Source organism: Schistocerca piceifrons, chromosome 1, assembly GCF_021461385.2.
Source record: "Schistocerca piceifrons isolate TAMUIC-IGC-003096 chromosome 1, iqSchPice1.1, whole genome shotgun sequence".
Classification (NCBI taxonomy): Eukaryota; Metazoa; Arthropoda; class Insecta; order Orthoptera; family Acrididae; genus Schistocerca; species Schistocerca piceifrons.
This window is the reverse complement of record NC_060138.1, coordinates 886,168,910-886,188,331: the sequence shown is the minus strand read 5'-3', so window position 1 is coordinate 886,188,331 and position 19,422 is coordinate 886,168,910. Positions and strand designations below refer to the sequence as shown.

At 41.6% G+C, this 19,422-nt stretch overlaps 1 protein-coding gene across 5 annotated transcripts in view; it reads left to right on the top strand.

The window, feature by feature from the left end:
- Positions 1 to 19,422, top strand: part of LOC124716797 (kinesin-like protein KIF22) — a 331,625-nt gene that overhangs the window by 275,231 nt on the left and 36,972 nt on the right. For all 5 annotated transcript variants that reach the window (XM_047243381.1, XM_047243349.1, XM_047243365.1 and 2 more), the window contains one exon: positions 16,749 to 17,700. In XM_047243381.1, coding sequence (XP_047099337.1) covers positions 16,749 to 17,700 — 952 coding nt within the window. The remainder of the gene's footprint in view (positions 1 to 16,748; positions 17,701 to 19,422) is intronic.

Below are 19,422 nucleotides of genomic sequence, written 5' to 3'. Positions count from 1 at the left end.
CGGGGTCGTTGGCTGGTTACTGCGTTGACGTCGGTGGCTGGTTACTGAGTGTGTGAGAATCGCTTCCTCCCCACAACCAAATCTTCTTAATCAAAAAGTTGAAATCTTCCCTCCGTTCTTTTGACGTTATTATCTTCTCCCGTCTTACATTGTGTTGCATTCGCAACTTTCTTCCTTTGGTTCAGCAGACACAACACATTTACTTGAAACAGTTTCTCAGTCTGTTATGCCTAGTTGCTATGGCAACTCAAGTATCTTCTTCCCGTTTTTGGCTTACAATTTCCCTTTTTCTTCAAGTACTGTCACTTGGTTGCCACGTTCTAATGCTTTCTTGGACAACAACAGACAGTGCTGTGTTGGGTTGCACGACTAACATGTCTCTTCCAGTTGACTCATACATTGTGCATGCAGCCGATCCTCTTCTTTGGGTCACCAGCTACGTCACTCTCACTGTTTAATTCTTCTCCGAAGACTGTATCAGGTTAAAGGGAATAATACTAATCAACACTCTATTCTTGAAATAAATCATGTATTCATAGAATCTTTCAATCCAACAACAGTATCTTTTCAACTCTTATCCCCAAAGTAACAGTTATTCTGTACAAGCTCCTGCAAGCCAATTGGTTCCAAGATAAATGTCAGAATCAACCAAACACCCATATAGTTACATAAGTGCTGCCTTATGCAGAGCCAAGACATGAAGTAAGAGTCTCTATACAATACACACTTCATCTGTCTCTGTAACAATCCTCATGACACTACAAACTACGGAACATTATACCAACACTCTTTGACTTTTTGATATAAATGCCAAGGCGCTGCTGGTAACCACTTGTTGGGGCCGCTCGTCTGACGCAGCTCCTGGCTTCTTGTGACAGCTGTCGCTCCTACACACACAGATATGTGTAGTGCAGTAAAAAGGCTCTTTCACCCTCGTCGTTAAAATATCGGGTGTTCGAGATGGTGGAGAGCCAAGTGTTTCTAGAACTTACCCTGAAATTCTCAAAACACTACGTATGGAGGTTTCAAAGTTAATGCTGTAGGGGTTGCTGCTACCTGTGGAAGTGGCACAGTTGTGTTAGAGAAAAACACTGCTTACAGAGGAAATGGCCTCCATGGGTAATTCTGATACCTGGATAAAAAAATATTGCCAAAGAACTCCATTGATCCAAACAAATTTGTTTGCCGACCGTGGGACTAATGACAGTGTTTATTAAGGCTCTGTATAGAAATGGAGCAGCATCTCAGTAGTTGTGTAAGAGGTGTTCATGACTCGTCACAGATAAGATCACAAAGTGGATATTCATTGGTCCACAGATTTGCCAGCTGTTGGGGACACGCACACATTGAGTCCACTCTAACCTCTGATCAGCTGAATGTGTGGCATTGCTTTCATTGTGTGACAGCATAGTTGTTGGGAAACAGGAGAGCCGAAAATTACAGGGGCCTTTTGAATGAACTCATTCATGCTTATAAGGTCATTAGCTGCATTGTGACCCTGACGACGCACTTCCTTTACAACCACTTCACTGTGTTGCCAGTAACTGTGGTGCATGTGGTGATGAGCACAGCGATGGTTACACCAGTACATTTCTTTCATGATACAGCTGTACACAGGATGGTGGACTGCTGCTATGTTGGCTGATTTCTGCTGGATGTCACCAATAAATGCTCCAGGCACTACCGGTAAGAGGAAGGCAAAGAAATGACTTGAATGAATTAGTTACCTAAATTTATTTCATGTATGTATCCTATTGATTATGATAGCAATATACGTGAAACATAAAGTCCCAGTTTCTTGTAACCTTGAGCTCGGAGACAATTTTAATCATCACATTCGTGTTCAGTGCATTGGAATCTATGAAGATTGCCTACTTCAGCTTCTGCAAAAACTCCACTGTGAACCAGTTTTATTGGCCAAACACTGGGCAGATTTGTGTCCAGAAGGTCTCTTCTATGGTATACAGTGCCTGTAAAGAAACTTCAAAAGAAACATGGACTGCTACACAATAGGTATAAACCAAAGGATACAAAAGGAAATAATTTTGCAGGTCAAAAGGACAATGCGTAAAGCCTTCTATGGTTAGTGAAGTGAAACCTTATTGGGAAATGTTTCACAAACCCCAAAGAAGACAGACTGTCAGTAACATCAACGTTAGAGTCCATATACGTGTGCATGACATGGAAACAAATTTATGGTAACAAATCAAAAGAAGAATTGCTGAATTCAGGTTTCAATTGTTCCTTTACAAAGAAAAATTACAAAGTCCAGCCCAACTTCAGTTCCTGAACCACTACAATTCGAGTGTCAGTGACATTAAGAGACTGCTAAGTGAAACATGGACGATAAATAGTTTGGGCAAGAAGAGAATAGAAGCTTTTGAAATGTGGTGCTACAGAAGAATGCTGAAGATTAGATGGGTAGGTCACATAACTAATGAGGAGGTGTTGAATAGGATTGGGGAGAAGAGAAGTTTGTGGCACAACTTGACTAGAAGAAGGGATCGGTTGGTAGGACATGTTCTAAGGCATCAAGGGATCACCAATTTAGTATTGGAGGGCAGCGTGGAGGGTAAAAGTCGTAGAGGGAGACCAAGAGATGAATACACTAAGCAGATTCAGAAGGATGTAGGTTGCAGTAGGTACTGGGAGATGATGAAGCTTGCACAGGATAGAGTAGCATGGAGAGCTGCATCAAACCAGTCTCAGGACTGAAGACCACAACAACAACAACAACAACATCAACAACAATACTGAACAAATTTCCTGAGCCTGATGGAATCCATCTGAGATTCTATACAGAATTTTATGATGACTTAGCCGCTCTCTTAAGATACTGTATATACCTTGAACAATAAAAGAAATGCATTGGTCAGTGCTTGCAAGAAAGCACAGATCACACCCAGGTACAAAAATGGTAACAGAAGTAGCTCACGAAACTACCAGCTGCTGTCATGAAATCCTTCCACAGTAGAACTATAGAATATATTCTGAGCTCAATCATAATGAGATATCTCAAACAAAACGACTCCTATCTGCCAACCAACATGGAGTTCACAAAAATTGGTCATGTGGGAACCATCTTGCATTTTTGTGACAAGACATTCTGAAACTTGTGAATTAAGGCAGTCAGATAGATGAAGTATCTCTTGGCTTCCAAAAAGTGTTTTACTGCAGACAGTGGCAAATCTTGTTAATGAGAGTACAGTATTATGGAAAGGATTGATTGCCACTCAGCATATAGTGGAGATGTTGAATTGCAGACAAGCACAACAAAAGGACTATTAAACACACAAACTTTTGGCCAGAAGCCCTTCTTCTGAAATAGACAACATACACACACGTTTGTGCAAATGCAACCTACACACATATGACCACTGTCTCTGGCTGCAGGGCCAGAAGTGCAGTCAGATGAGAAATCACATGAAATTTGTTTGAAAGATGCAGTATGTTGTGTTGTGTGGAGAACCATGAACAGATAGAGGTAACTTCAGTCGTGATCCAGGGAAGCATGTTGGGACTCTCACCGTTCATGCTGCGTGTTAATGGCCTGGATGACAATATTAACAGTACATCAGACTTTTGCAAATGATGCACTAGGCTGTAAGCAAGTACTATCTGAAACAAGCTGCACAAATATTCCGTGGTATCTTGATAAATTTTGAAGTTGTGCAACGATTGGAAACTTGCAAAATTTATTTGGAAATGGAAAATTTTCTGCGATTTGTAAAACACAAAATCATAATTTTAGCCAAATCATAAAAATTCATAAGCTGATCAGCTAGGAAAGCAGCTGGTAAGATTGCTTACCAAACTCTCATGTGACCCATCCTAAAATATTGCTCTTTCGTGTTGGACACATACCAAAGAGGCCTAACAAGGTATACTGAATGTATTGGTACACAAAGAAGAGCAGCACAATCAGTGTCAGGTTCATTTGATCCACATGAGAGCATTGCTGAGATGCTACAAAACCTGAACTGACAGGTACTTGAATATGGACACCAGTTACCTTTCATGGCTACTTACAAAGTTTCAAAAAATAGTATTAAGTGAGGAATTTGAGAGAGTAGCTTACATGCACTCCTGTAGGTGGGGACCACATAGCAAGTGTTGACTATTTACAGTAAGCACAGAGGCACTGAAGCAATTATTCTTATCACGATCCATAAGTAATGGAATGAGAAGAAATTTTGTTACACTGCCATGTACTTCACAGTGGTTTGCAGAGTATAGATGTAAATTTATCTACATCACTCTTCTTGAACACTGAAAATGAACTGGTGCTTTGTTGTGACACATTGGCAATAGCAGGCATACATGGGTGATGTTGAAAGCTCTCAGAACAAATCTTTCACTCTGCAGTAATGTGTATGTTGTTATGAAACTTCCAGTAGTTCAGACTGTGTGCTAAATTAAGATCCTAACCAGGAATTTTTTTCAAGATATATTTGTTTGTATACTCATCCTTTAATCATTGTTTAGAGTGATATTGGATTTACATTTACACGTACAGGATTAATTTATAATTTGAGTACACATATTATTATTTTACAATAGACTTACACATGAATGAATTAAATTGTCACATACTCAGGGAGTGAACATAGGGGGAACATATGCAGGAATTCTACACTGTCACTCATGGCAAGGCGTAGTGGAGTTGGTTTGTTGTAGACCTTCCTCACACCTTTAATGAAGCATCTGTATATGTGCATATCGCTATCCAATGACTTTTGTCACCTCACTGTTCAAGCCGTATGATTATCCATGTTTAATATCACCCAGACTTCATGTATGAAGTTACACTTACTTTTGTAGCAAATCTTTAATTGGAGTCAAATTGAGAAATGGTTAACACCACACTTTGGTTAGTATAATAACTATAAATAATATAGGAGTAAAGTAAGAACCCACCGAACCCCAGAGGTGTTGAAATGTTGACAGCCTCATGAGCAAGACCTCTACATCTACATCTATGTGATTACTCTGCTATTCACAATAAAGTGGCTGGCAGAGGGTTCAATGAACCACCTTCATGCTGTCCCTCTACCGTTCCTCTCTCGAACAGCACGCGAGAAAAACGAGCACTTAAATTTTTGCGGGCGAGCCCTGATTTCTCTTATTTTATTGTGATGATTAATTCTCCCTATGTAGGTGGGTGCCAACAGAATGTTTTCACAATTGGAGGAGAAAACTGATGATAAAATTTCATGAGAAGATCCCTTCGCAATGAAAAATGCCTTTGTTTTAATGATTGCCACTCCAATTCACGTATCATGTCTGTGGCACTATCTCCCCTACTTAACAATAATACAAAATGAGCTGCCCTTCTTTGTACTATTTCGATGTCATCCGTCAGTCCCATCTGATGCGGATCCCACACCGCACAGCAGTACTCCAGAATAGGGCGGACAAGCATAGTGTAAGCAGTCTCTTTGGTAGACCTGTTGCACATTCTAAGTGTTCTGCCAATGAATCGCAGTCTTTGGTTTGCTCTACCCACAATATTATCTATGTGATCGTTCCAATTTAGGATATTTATAATTGTAATCTCTAAGTGTTTAGTAGAATTTACAGCCCTCAGATTTGTATGACTTATCGCATAATCAAAATTTAGCTGATTTCTTTTAGTACTCAAGTGAATAACTTCGCACTTTTCTTTATTCAGGGTCAATTACCACTTTTCGCACCATGCAGATATCTTATCTAAGTCTTTTTGATCATCTGATGACTTTACAAGACGACAAATGACAGCATCATCTGCAAACAATCTAAGACGGCTACTCAGATTGTCTCCTATGTCGTTAAAATAGATCATGAACAATAGAGGGCCTATAACACTTCCTTGGGGGATGCCGGATATTCCTTCTGTTTTACTCATTGTCTTTCCGTCTATTACTATGAACTATGACCTTTCTGACAAGAAATCACAAATCCAGTCGTACAACTGAGACGATACTCCGTAGGCAGGTAGGCAGGCAGTTTGATCAGAAGATGCTTGTGAGGAATGGTGTCGAAAGGCTTCCGGAAATCTAAAAATATGGAATCAATTTCACATCCCCTGTCAGTAGCACTTATTACTTCATGAGTATAAAGAGCTAGTTGTGTTTCACAAGAACGATATTTTCTGAATCCGTGCTGACTGTGTGTCAATAAATCGTTTCCTTCGAGGTACTTCATAATGTTCGAATACAGTATATGTTCTAAAACCATACTGCAAATCGACATTAGTGATATAGCTCTGTAATTCAGCAGATTACTCCTACTTCCCTTTTTGGGTATTGGTGTGACTTGAGCAATTTTCCAGTCTTTAGGTACATATCTTTCTGTGAGCGAGTGGTCGTATATAATTGCTAAATATGGAGCTATTTTATCAGCATACTCTGAGAGGAACCTGACTGGTATACAATCTGGACTAGAGGCCTTGCCTTTATTAAGTGATTTAAGCTGCTCTGTTACACCGAGGATATCTACTTCTATGTTTCTCATCTTGGCAGTTGTTCTTGATTGGAATTCAGGAATATTTACTTCGTCTTCTTTGGTGAAGGAGTTTTGGAAAACCGTGTTTAATAACTCTGCTTTAGTGGCACTGTCATCAGTGACATCAACGCTATTATCACGCAGTGAAATTATTGATTGTGTCTTGCCACTGGTGTGCTTTATGTATGACCAAAATCTCTCTGGGTTTTCTGCCAGATTTCGAGACAGAATTTCATCGTGGAAATTATTAAAAGCATCTCGCATTGAAGTACGCGCCATGTTTCTAACTTCTGTAAAACTTTGCCATTCTTGGGGATTAATCTGATCCGTTTTGTGTACCATGGGGGATCAGTACCATCACTTATTGATTTATGTGGTATATATATCTCTCTATTGCTGTTGACACTATCTCTTTGAAAACATTCCACAACTTTTCTACACTTACATGACCAGATCGGAAGGAGTGAAGACTGTCTCTTAAAAAGGCGTTAAGAGCATTTTTATCAGCTTTTTTAAATAGATATACTTTGTGTTTCTTTTTGATGGTTGTAGGTGTTATGGTATTCAGCCTAGCAGCAACTGCCTTGTGGTCGCTAATCCCTGTATTCATCACAACAATCACTATTTGTCCAGGATTATTTGTTGCTAAAAGGTCAAGTATGCTTTCACAACCATTTAAGCTTCGAGTCGGCTCATGAACTAATTGTTCAAAATAATTTTCTGAGAAAGCATTCAGTACAATTTCAGCTGATGTTTTATGCTTGCCACCGGCTTTAAACGTATAATTTTTCCGGCATATCGAGGCTAGATTGAAGTCACCACCAACTATAATTGTATGAGCGGGGTACTTATTTGAAATGAGACTCAAGTTTTCTTTGAATTGTTCAGCAAAAATATCTCCTGAGTCGGGGGGTCGGTAAAACGATCCAATTAATAGTTAAGTCTGGTTGTCAGGTATAACCTATACTCCTACTATTTCACATGAACTATCTACTTCAATTTCGCTACTAGGCAAACTACCTCTGACAGCAATAGATACTCCACCAACAACTGTATTTAATCTATCATTTCTGAACACTCTTAGATCTTTGAAAAAATTTTGGCTGAACTTATTTCTGGCTTTAGCCAGCTCTCTGTACCTACAACTATTTGAGCTTCAGTGCTTTCTATTAGGGCTTGGAGCTCTGTTTCTTTCCCAACACAGCTATGACGATTTACAACTACAATACCAATCATTTCTACAACTACCTTACTGTGCTTTACCTGCCCACTTTCTGACAGACGTCCTTTCTGTGGTTCCCTGAGACCCTCTAACCTAAAAAACCGCCCAGTCCCTTCCACGCAGCTGCCGCTACCCATGTAGCTGCCTCCTGTGTGTAGTGGACCCAGAAACCCACCACCTGATTGCGCAAGTTGTAATGGTACTTTGACTACCGTGCCTCCGCCAATACACAGATATAATTTATGATCGCGTACGCAGAAGAGCGCTGCGCCACCGACCGATTTTTATAAATAATTTTGTTCGTCTTTTTACTTTTGTGTAGGTTTTTTGTTTTTAACAACTAATTGAACACACTCTCTCTCTTGTCTTCATACGAAAGACGTGTATTTTTTCGGCGATGTGTTGAATGTGCTTTTGGATGGAAATTAAAATTATATTACAAAGCTAGGTTGTTTCAATAGTGATTAGAGGTGGTTATCGCCAAATTTGTAAATTGATCATGACAGTGACAACTTGAAGAAGTTTTCAACAGACGGAGAAAAGTGAAAGACGGGTCGTCCTCCAAGAGAAATTAGGAGGACAGCCATGAAGACTATATTGTAATTAATACTGCGTATCTAACAAGATTATAAGGTAAATTTCAATTAGTTTCTGATGCTATTTCCGTACAGTCGCTTTTTGTAGTGTTGCCAACCCGGTCTGCCATGCACGGTCAAATTACAGCACGATCTCAATCAATAATACGAAGTCCGCCTTATCCGTAACTGAAACCACCATAATTCAAGATATCAATCAGATTTTATATTTTTCACAGCAGAGCCCCGTGGATAAAGGAAACACTACAAAGTCAAGGAATCTGCAGCCTACGCGGTCACAGAACCGCCTGAGCCTCTGATTCAGACCCTCCTCTTGGCTCTGCACCAAAGGACCACAGTTGGTTCTATCGACGATGCTGCAGATCGTGAGCTCCGCCGTAATCTCAGAAGCAAGACTTGCAGTCTTTACCATTTCCGCTAGCCGCCCAAAACCAGACAGAATCTGCTCCAATCCAAAGCGACACACGTCATTGGTACCGACGTGAGCCACCTCCAGCAGTTGGCTGCACCCTGTACTCTTCAGGGCATCCGGAAGCACCCATTTCACATCTGGAATGACTCCACCTGGAATGCACACAGAGTGCACACTTGCTTCCTTCCCCACCTTGGCAGCCATGTTCCTAAGGGACCCCATTACGCGCTTAACGTTGGAGCTCCCAACTACCAGCAGACCCACCCTCTGTGAATGCCCAGAACTTGCGGGCTGAGAAGCTTCCTCTGGAATGGGGTGGACGACTGCATCCAGTTCAGAGACATCGTCAGCCACAGATAACGCCCGAAACCTGTTCGTCAAACGAACCGGGGAGGCCCTACGATCGGCCCCATGGAAAGTTTTTCACTGCCTGCCAGCCTTTGGAATGATCTCTCACTCGACCACGGGTGAGGGGTCAACCTCAGTGCAGGCAGTACCCGGGGAGGTCACAGCAGTGGACCAATCGGAAGACACGTGAGACGTGCTCGACATCCCTCGCATCCCCGCATCCGATTCCCCGCAGTGACGTCCATTGACAGCAGCCTCAAGCTGTGTGACGGAAGCTAACGCAGCCTCAAGCTGTGAGTGAAGGGTTGCCAGCTGAACTCGCATCTGTACACAACAATCACAGTTCCTATTCATTACTGCACTCCTCCTGTTTGAAGCTTGTAAAAATATGTAACAAGTGAACGGTGTACTCGCCTTAGTAGTAGCAGGAACTAGCAGTGCGCTCTCGCTGACAGTCTAACTGACACTGAGCTGTTCTAACCAAAAAAACAAAAGCCTGCACGATACGAGAGTCAATACAATGGTCAATAGCAACGGCTGTACTGTACACTACACTGTTTTTGAAATAAAAGGTTGTGCCTAGTAAGCACTCAAACACCCAAGAAATTACAAAAATAAACTAGTAACTACACAGCTAACTGAAAATAAGTCGCTCCTGTTTGAAGCTCGTAAAAATACGTAGGAAGCAAACGGTGTACTTGCCTTAGTAGTAGCAGGAACTAGCGATGCACTCTTGCTGACAGTCTAACTGACAGCTGACAGAAAAGTTTGCTAGCTTTCAGGTGAATTCTCAAGCTACAGCTCTCTCTCTCTCTCTCTCTCTCTCTCTCTCTCTCTCTCTCTCTCTCTCAAACACACACACACACACACACACACACACACACACACACACACACACACACACGCTCGCGCGCCTGTATGGCAGCACTGTGCTATCTAAATACACTGTGCCAGGGCTACAGTTCTGACTAGTTTTATTTACATGAGGGATTTTGTTAGATGGGGTACGTGAAAGGAGAAGGAGGTGGAGAGCAGGATGCATGGTGTTAGGGTCCTGGAGCAGGGTGGGGATGTGTGGGAGCAAGGGCCTAGCAAAGATTGAGTCTAGGAGATTAAGACATTGAAGGGTGTATTGGTTAGACAACCCTCATCTACATAGTTCAGAGAATCAGGTATTGAGATGAAAAATCCAGATGGGCTGAGTTTGTGAAGTAGCCATTGATATTGAGCTTCTTGTGCTCAGCAGGGTGTTCTACTCTAGGTGTAAACTCTGCTGTTAGCCACAGTTTGGCAGGTGCCATTCCTTTGGGTGGACAGATGCTTCATGGGATCAAGCGCAGATAAAATGTTGTACAGAGCTTGAAACACACCTCATATATGACAGATGGTACTACCTGTGATGAAATAGGGTAAGCCTTGGATGGACTGGACTGGATGGACTGGAGTAGGATGTGCCAGATTGATGTATTGTTCAGCTCTCACATTGGCTTCTTCTACATAGGTATGAAACATGCTTCAAAGCATTGGGTATGAGTATGCCTGTAAATGACGCAATGACTCTTCTATTCAGTTAGTTGTTATATTTGCACATAAACTATTTGCATTTTACCAGGAATTCCATTACCATATGTGTATAAACCCCCCCATGAACCATGGACCTTGCCGTTGGTGGAGAGGCTTGCGTGCCTCAGCGATACAGATGGCCGTACCGTAGGTGCAACCACAATGGAGGGGTATCTGTTGAGAGACCAGACAAACATGTGGTTCCTGAAGAGGGGCAACAGCCTTTTCAGTAGTTGCAGGGGCAACAGTCTGGATGATTGACTGATCTGGCCTTGTAACATTAACCAAAACGGCCTTGCTGTGCTGGTGCTGCAAACGGCTGAAAGCAAGGGGAAACTACAGCCGTAATTTTTCCCAAGGACATGCAGCTTTACTGTATGATTAAATGATGATGGCGTCCTCTTGGGTAAAATATTCCGGAGGTAAAATAGTCCCCCATTCAGATCTCCAGGCGGGGACTACTCAAGAGGACGTCGTTATCAGGAGAAAGAAAACTGGCGTTCTACGGATCGGAGTGTGGAATGCCAGATCCCTTAATCGGGCAGGTAGGTTAGAAAATTTAAAAAGGGAAATGGATAGGTTAAAGTTAGATGTAGTGGGAATTAGTGAAGTTCGGTGGCAGGAGGAACAAGACTTTTGGTCAGGTGATTACAGGGTTATAAATACAAAATCAAATAGGGGTAATGCAGGAGTAGGTTTAATAATGAATAAAAAAATAGGAGTGCGGGTTAGCTACTACAAACAGCATAGCGAACGCATTATTGTGCCCAAGATAGACACAAAGCTCATGCCTACTACAGTAGTACAAGTTTATATGCCAACTAGCTCTGCAGATGACGAAGAAATTGATGAAATGTATGATGAAATAAAAGAAATTATTCAGGTAGTGAAGGGAGATGAAAATTTAATAGTCATGGGTGACTGGAATTCGTCAGTAGGAAAAGGGAGAGAAGGAAACATAGTAGGTGAATATGGATTGGGGGGAAGAAATGAAAGAGGAAGCCGCCTGGTAGAATTTTGCACAGAGCATAACTTATTCATAGCTAACACTTGGTTCAAGAATCATAAAAGAAGGTTGTATACATGGAAGAATCCTGGAGATACTGAAAGGTATCAGATAGATTATATAATGGTAAGACAGAGATTTAGGAACCAGGTTTTAAATTGTAAGACATTTCCAGGGGCAGATACGGATTCTGACCACAATATATTGGTTATGAACTGCAGATTGAAACTGAAGAAACTGCAAAAAGGTGGGAATCTAAGGAGATGGGACCTGGATAAACTGAAAGAACCACAGGTTGTAGAGAGTTTCAGGGAGAGCATAAGGGAACAATTGACAGGAATGGGGGATAGAAATACGGTAGAAGAAGAATGGGTAGCTCTGAGAGATGAAGTAGTGAAGGCAGCAGACGATCAAGTAGGTAAAAAGGCGAGGGCTAATAGAAATCCTTGGATAACAGAAGAAATATTGAATATAATTGATGAAAGGAGAAAATATAAAAATGCAGTAAATGAAGCAGGCAAAAAGGAATACAAACATCTCAAAAATGAGATCGACAGGAAGTGCAAAATGGCTAAGCAGGGATGGCTAGAGGACAAATGTAAGGATGTAGAGGCTTGTCTCACTAGGGGTAAGATAGATACTGCCTACAGAAAAATTAAAGAGACCTTTGGAGATAAGAGAAACACTTGTATGAATATCAAGAGCTCAGATGGCAACCCAGTTCAAAGCAAAGAAGGGAAAGCAGAAAGGTGGAAGGAGTATATAGAGGGTTTATACAAGGGCGATGTACTTGAGGACAATATTATGGAAATGGAAGAGGATATAGATGAAGACGAAATGGGAGATAAAATACTGCGTGAAGAGTTTGACAGAGCACTGAAAGACCTGAGGCGAAACAAGGCCCCGGGAATAGACAACATTCCATTAGAACTACTGATGGCCTTGGGAGAGCCAGTCATGACAAAACTCTACCATCTGGTGAGCAAGATGTATGAGACAGGCGAAATACCCTCCGACTTCAAGAAGAATATAATAATTCCAATCCCAAAGAAAGCAGATGTTGACAGATGTGAAAATTGCCACACTATCAGTTTAATAAGTCACAGCTGCAAAATACTAACACGAATTCTTTACAGACGAATGGAAAAACTGGTAGAACCGGACCTAGGGGAAGATCAGTTTGGATCCCGTAGAAATGTTGGAACACGTGAGGCAATACTAACCTTACGACTTATCTTAGAAGAAAGATTAAGGAAAGGCAAACCTACATTTCTAGGATTTGTAGACTTAGAGAAAGCTTTTGACAATGTTGACTGGAATACTCTCTTTCAAATTCTGAAGGTGGCAGGTATAAGATACAGGGAGCGAAAGGCTATTTACAATTTGTACAGAAATCAGATGGCAGTTATAAGAGTCGAGGGGCATGAAAAGGAAGCAGTGGTTGGGAAAGGAGTGAGACAGGGTTGTAGCCTCTCCCCGATGTTATTCAATCTGTATATTGAGCAAGCAGTAAAGGAAACAAAAGAAAAGTTCGGAGTAGGTATTAAAATTCATGGAGAAGAAGTAAGAACTTTGAGGTTCGCCGATGACATTGTAATTCTGTCAGAGACAGCAAAGGACTTGGAAGAGCAGTTGAACGGAATGGATAGTGTCTTGAAAGGAGGATATAAGATGAACATCAACAAAAGCAAAACGAGGATAATGGAATGTAGTCAAATTAAATCAGGTGATGCTGAGGGAATTAGATTAGGAAATGAGACACTTAAAGTAGTAAAGGAGTTTTGCTATTTAGGGAGTAAAATAACTGATGATGGTCGAAGTAGAGAGGATATAAAATGTAGACTGGCAATGGCAAGGAAATTGTTTCTGAAGAAGAGAAATTTGTTAACATCGAGTATAGATTTAAGCGTCAGGAAGTCGTTTCTGAAAGTATTTGTATGGAGTGTAGGCCATGTATGGAAGTGAAACATGGACGATAACTAGTTTGGACAAGAAGAGAATAGAAGCTTTCGAAATGTGGTGCTACAGAAGAATGCTGAAGATAAGGTGGGTAGATCACATAACTAATGAGGAGGTACTGAATAGAATTGGGGAGAAGAGGAGTTTGCGTCATAACTTGACAAGAAGAAGGGATCGGTTGGTAGGACATGTTTTGAGGCATCAAGGGATCACAAATTTAGCATTGGAGGGCAGCATGGGGGGTAAAAATCGTAGAGGGAGACCAAGAGATGAGTACACTAAGCAGATTCAGAAGGATGTAGGTTGCAGTAGGTACTGGGAGATGAAGAAGCTTGCACAGAATAGAGTAGAATGGAGAGCTGCATCAAACCAGTCTCAGGACTGAAGACCACAACAACAACATGTGTATAACAACTAGTGCTTTTGTGTTACTTCCCCATTTGTTGACAACTGCTATATTCCGGGTGATCAAAAAGTCAGTATAAATTTGAAAACTTAATAAACCATGCAATAATGTAGATAGAGAGGTAAAAATTGACACACGTGCTTGGAATGACATGGGGTTTTATTGGGGGGGAGGGGGGGGGGGAGTTCACAAAATGTCTGTCATGGCGCTGGACAGCAAAACATCAGTGACTGCGCATGACAATCGTGTATAAACGGAGCAGTAATGACAGAGAGAATCAGATGTGCCAGCAGTCGCAGCATGCTAACGTTACCTGAAAAGGCGCTTTTAGTGAAGCTGTATTATCAGAATGGGGAATGTGCTAGTTCAGCAACACGATACTATTGCCATATGAATGGGATTCGAATGGCTAAAGGTCTGTTAACAAATGCAGCTGTGGCGAGAATGATTTCGAAGTTCGAAGCCACGGGTTGTTTAGACGATAGACCCCGTAGTGGCCGACCGAGCACAAGGCGTAATGCTGTTGAGACAGTTCAGGAAGAAATGGAGACTGTAGTGGGTTAGTCTATGCATGGGGATATCAGCGCTCGTGCAGTCGCACGGTGCACCAGCATTCCAGACACTACTGTTTGGTTGGCACTGAGGCGTACTCTCCAATACTATGTGTTCAAAATCCATTGGCATCATGAACTGTTACCTGGCGATTTAGTGAAGCGGAGGACATTTGCGGTGTGGATGTTTCAAAAGATGGCGGAAGATGACGATGGGTTGAGTAACGTGTTGTGGACCGCCGAACCTCATTTCACGCTCTGAGGGTCTGTCAACGCCCACGACTGCAGAATTTGGGCTACCAAAAATCCTAGAACTGTCACGGAAACTCCATTGCCCGACGAGAAAGTCACGGTATGTATTGGATTTACCACATCTACCGTTATTGGGCCTTTTTTCTTCGAGGAAATGCGTGATTCTGGTTTTGTAACTGCTACCCTGACGGGTGAGAGGTACGCCGATATGTTACAGAATCACATCATCCCCAGCCTGGCTGATAAACACCTGCTGGAACGTACGATGTTTATGCAGGATGGCGCTCCACCCCATATTGCTAGACGTGTGAAAGATGTCTTGCGTGCGTCGTTTGGTGACGATCGTGTGCTCAGCCACCACTTTCGTCATGCTTGGCCTCCCAGGTCCCCAGACCTCAGTCCGTGCGATTATTGGCTTCTGGGTTATCTGAAGTCGCAAGTGTATTGTGATCGACCGACATTTCTAGGGATGCTGAAAGACAACATCCGAAGCCAATGCCTCACCATAACTCCGGACAAGCTTTACAGTACTGTTCACAACATTATTCCTCGACTACAGCTATTGTTGAGGAATGATGGTGGACATATTGAGCTTTTCCTGTAAAGAACATCATCTTTGCTTTGTCTTACTTTGTTATGTTAATTATTGCTGTTCTGATCAGATGAAGCGCCATCTGTCTGACATTTTTTGAACTTTTGTATTTTTTTTGTTCTAATAAAACCCCATGTCATTCCGAGGATTTGTGTCAATTTGTACTTCTCTATCTACATTGTTCCGTGATTTATTCAGCTTTCAAATTTATACTGACTTTTTGATCACCCAGTACATTAATACTGCAGAGTACTCATTGTTATGGCAATGGTTGTGAACCATTCACCTGAATGTACGTAAGTGTCCTTTGTTTCTTTCATTGATTATTCTGTGCAAATCTTCAACAACTGTAATTTGGATAGAAATATTGTATACTTGTTTAGTTTTACAGTGTTAAGGTGAGCACAGTTGTGTGTGAGTTACATAATTTAGCTTCAGTTACACACTAACTCAAAATACATAACCTGTTGACTGTGCTTGATTCATTCTGTTCTACAAAGCTAGCAAATTGGATGGATGAAAAAAAATTCACTGTTGGTGTTAATCAAGAGAAGGTAAGAAAATTGTTTGTTAGAGACTCTACAAAATTATCCCATACCCTGAGCATAAGTATTTTCAGGTCATGGAATACTGTTGCATGTACGTAGTATGTATGAAAATGAGTGTATTTTGTATGATGTCAAGTGCAACTGTTTCAATGCTCTGCAATGCTGCCTTTCCTAAAGGTTTTATGTTTATTAGAAAAAAGGGGATTCCTATAAAAGAAAAGTTGCCAAGTGGGAGAGTTTATGCTAATGTATTTGAGTGTGTTTATGTGAAAATGCTACAATAAAAAATGGATATATTTCATACACTTGCTCTGTATAAGTAGAGTAATAAAAACATCAGTATATTGTGAATTAGTCGAAGAATAGTATTTAAGCTGAAATAATAAATACTATTAAAGATATCAAAGCAATAAAATTATTTGTTATGGAATTCTGTGTTACTTAATTTTTGTGTGGCTTTCAATTTATGCATGAAATTTGTAAAGTTCCTGCATTTGTTCCAGTATGAGACCCATAACTTAAAAAAAATTGAGAAAATTCTGTTATAATTTGTAGATGAAATTAGAGCTATAGGCCACTGCTGTCACAAGCACACTTTTTTGTCTTTGCTATTTTCAGAGTGGACAGCTAGATGAGAGAGAGAGAGTGAGAGAGAGGTAAAGTGAGTAAGGTTAATCCACCTAGATGGCAGCAGGGAGTTGTGGAATATGTTCAAGCTTAGTTGTGTGTTGCTATTATTAAATATATAATAGAAATTGCTGTTTTATTGGATACATTATATTTTAGTATTAATCTGTTTTAAATTTTCAGGATTTTGAACACAACACATCAGCCACAGTAGGTCAAGAAGATATAAAAGCCCAGCCAAGGCGCTCTCTGCGTATATTTGGGAGGGAGAAACACAATGTTTCTCCTTGTAAAAGAAACAGTCTAGTTACTAAAGACATTCTGCCAAATGTTGATTTTAGGGAAAATGGTAGGCAGATGCTTTGCAGCACACCATTGCCCTTCCCTTTCATTTCCTTGGGAAAAGAAAAGACACAGGATGAACTAATCACTCCAAAGAAAGGATCATTCCTGTCTCCAAAGAGATATGACTTCATTCCTGACAGTTTGGATTATGGAGGCACATGTGACGCTCCAGATTACTGTAAAAGAGACAAAACAAACAGTGTGGAAGCACAGAATACAAGGCCTCGGCGCTCTATGCGACTTTCTGTGAAATATTTGAATAATGTGGAAGAATCAGTTAGAATTCAATACAATCGAACCAATGCGGCACTTCCCACACCAAATGGGAACCTCTCAACTCAACATAGGAATTTACAGGCACAGAATACACCAATATTGAGAACGAATCCAGGCCAAATTAATCTGGGCAGTTATGATCCTGTTAGTCAGTGTTCTCAAGCAACAGAAATTATTACAGCTGATCACAGTCCATTGCCTGAACAGAAGTCCCTACAGGCATTTGATTCAGTGATACAAACTGGCAACCACCATACTATCCATACTCGAAGTGATTCTCATCTTCACAGATACAACAATCATCATTATTCTCATACTGTAAGAGGAAGATATCTTAAAGAACAAACTGATGATTTTACGGCACTCAACAGTCACGTCATATCTTCATCTCAGGAGCAACAACAAAGTGCAGTTGGCAGTATTGTAAGAACAGATAAAATAAATTATCATAGTCAAAAGGTTGTGTTGAAGAACAGAAACAAGAGGTGCACAAGAAAAATTAATCATCATAAAAGTAAGTAATAATGTACAGAAAGTTCTAGTTGAGAGTTATGAATTATTTAAGAATAAAGGAGACAACTCACTGAAAGGCAGAAATGCTGCGTCATCGATAGGTACACAGGTACAGAGCTTTGCTGGCTTTTGGAATGCGTTTCCCTTTTCAAGCCAGTAGGAAAAAAATGTCCGCGCGTGCGCACGCCCCCCCCCCCCCCCTCCCACACACACACACACACACACACAAACTATGGGTGGGAGGGAGGGGGGGGGGGGGGGGGGCAGGCAGCACGAGTTACCTTAGTTTTAGGCCAGGAAGGGGTTACGGGAGCAAACAATGTGCTGGAAGGGTAGATCCCACAAACAATGTGCTGTGAGGATAGATCCCATCTGTGCAACTCAGAGAAAAGCTGCTAGTGGTGGGGAGGATCCATATGGCATGGGATGTGAACCAGCCATTGAATTTAAATCTCACACATTGTGCTCTGCTGTGTGTTGCGCCACTGGGTGGTCTGCCTTCTTTTTGCCAACTGTTTGGCAGTGGCCATTCATTCTAGTTGACAGACCAGGGGTTTGGAGTTTTGGGAAGCTAGGATTGTTTCCACTAGATGACCCGTGAAGAGATTGGCATAGGTGGGTGTCATGCGGATGCCCATGGCTCTGCCATGAATTTGCTTGTATACATTCCCTTCAAAGGTGAAGTAGTTACGTGTTAGCGTGTAGTTGGTTAGGTGTACAAGGAATGAAATGGTCGGTCCGGAATCTGTAGGACGTTGGGAGAGCTAGTGTTCAATCGCAGCAAGGTCATGGGCATAAGGGATGTTGGTGTACAGGGAGATTGCATCAATAGCGACAAGTAGGAATCCGGGAGGTAAGGGTGGGGGTGTGGTGGGCAACCGACACAGAAAGTTGTTGGTATATTTAATGTGGGAGGCTACATTTTGGATAATTGGTTGGAAATGTTGATCAACAAGGGCCAAGATTCTTTTGGTGGGGGCACTGTAACTGGCCGCAGTGGGGTACCTAGGATTGTTAGCTCCCGGCAGACAAAGGTTCCACCACTGTTGTGATGAACTGGAGTGACTGCCTGGCAGAGGGCCTCTTCCAGTTGTACAACAGCTCGACATACAAGCTCTGTCAAAGTGACAAAATCCGAGAAGTCCAACATAACCTCCAATCCTTGTTGAAACTCCTAGGCCCTTCCCAGAACCTCTCCCCTGAATTCATCTCACTACTCAGCCCAACAACAGCCCTCGCACTCACCTTCTACATGCTCCCGAAAATCTACTAACCTAACAATCCTGGGCACCCTGTTGTGGCTGGTCACAGTGCCCCCACCTAAAGAATCTCAGCCGTTATGATCAACATCTCGAACCAACAGTCCAAAACCTAGCCTCCCATATTAAAGAGACCAACAACTTCCTGTGTCGGCTGCCCACCATACCCATACCATTACTTCTTCGATCCCAATTCGTCACTGCTGATACAGCCTCCCTGTATACCAACATCTTTCATGCCCATGACCTTGCTGCGATTGAAAGCTAACTCTCCCAACATCCTGCAGATTCCAAACCTTCCACTTCATTCCTCGTACACCTAACCAACTTCATCTTAACCCATTACTACTTCACCTTTAAAGGGAATGTATACAAATAACTATGCCGCAAGGTTTTACGGCTTTGAGAGACGAAATGTCATAACCTTAGCATGCACAATAAACTGCGTGTCATTAAGGAGACTA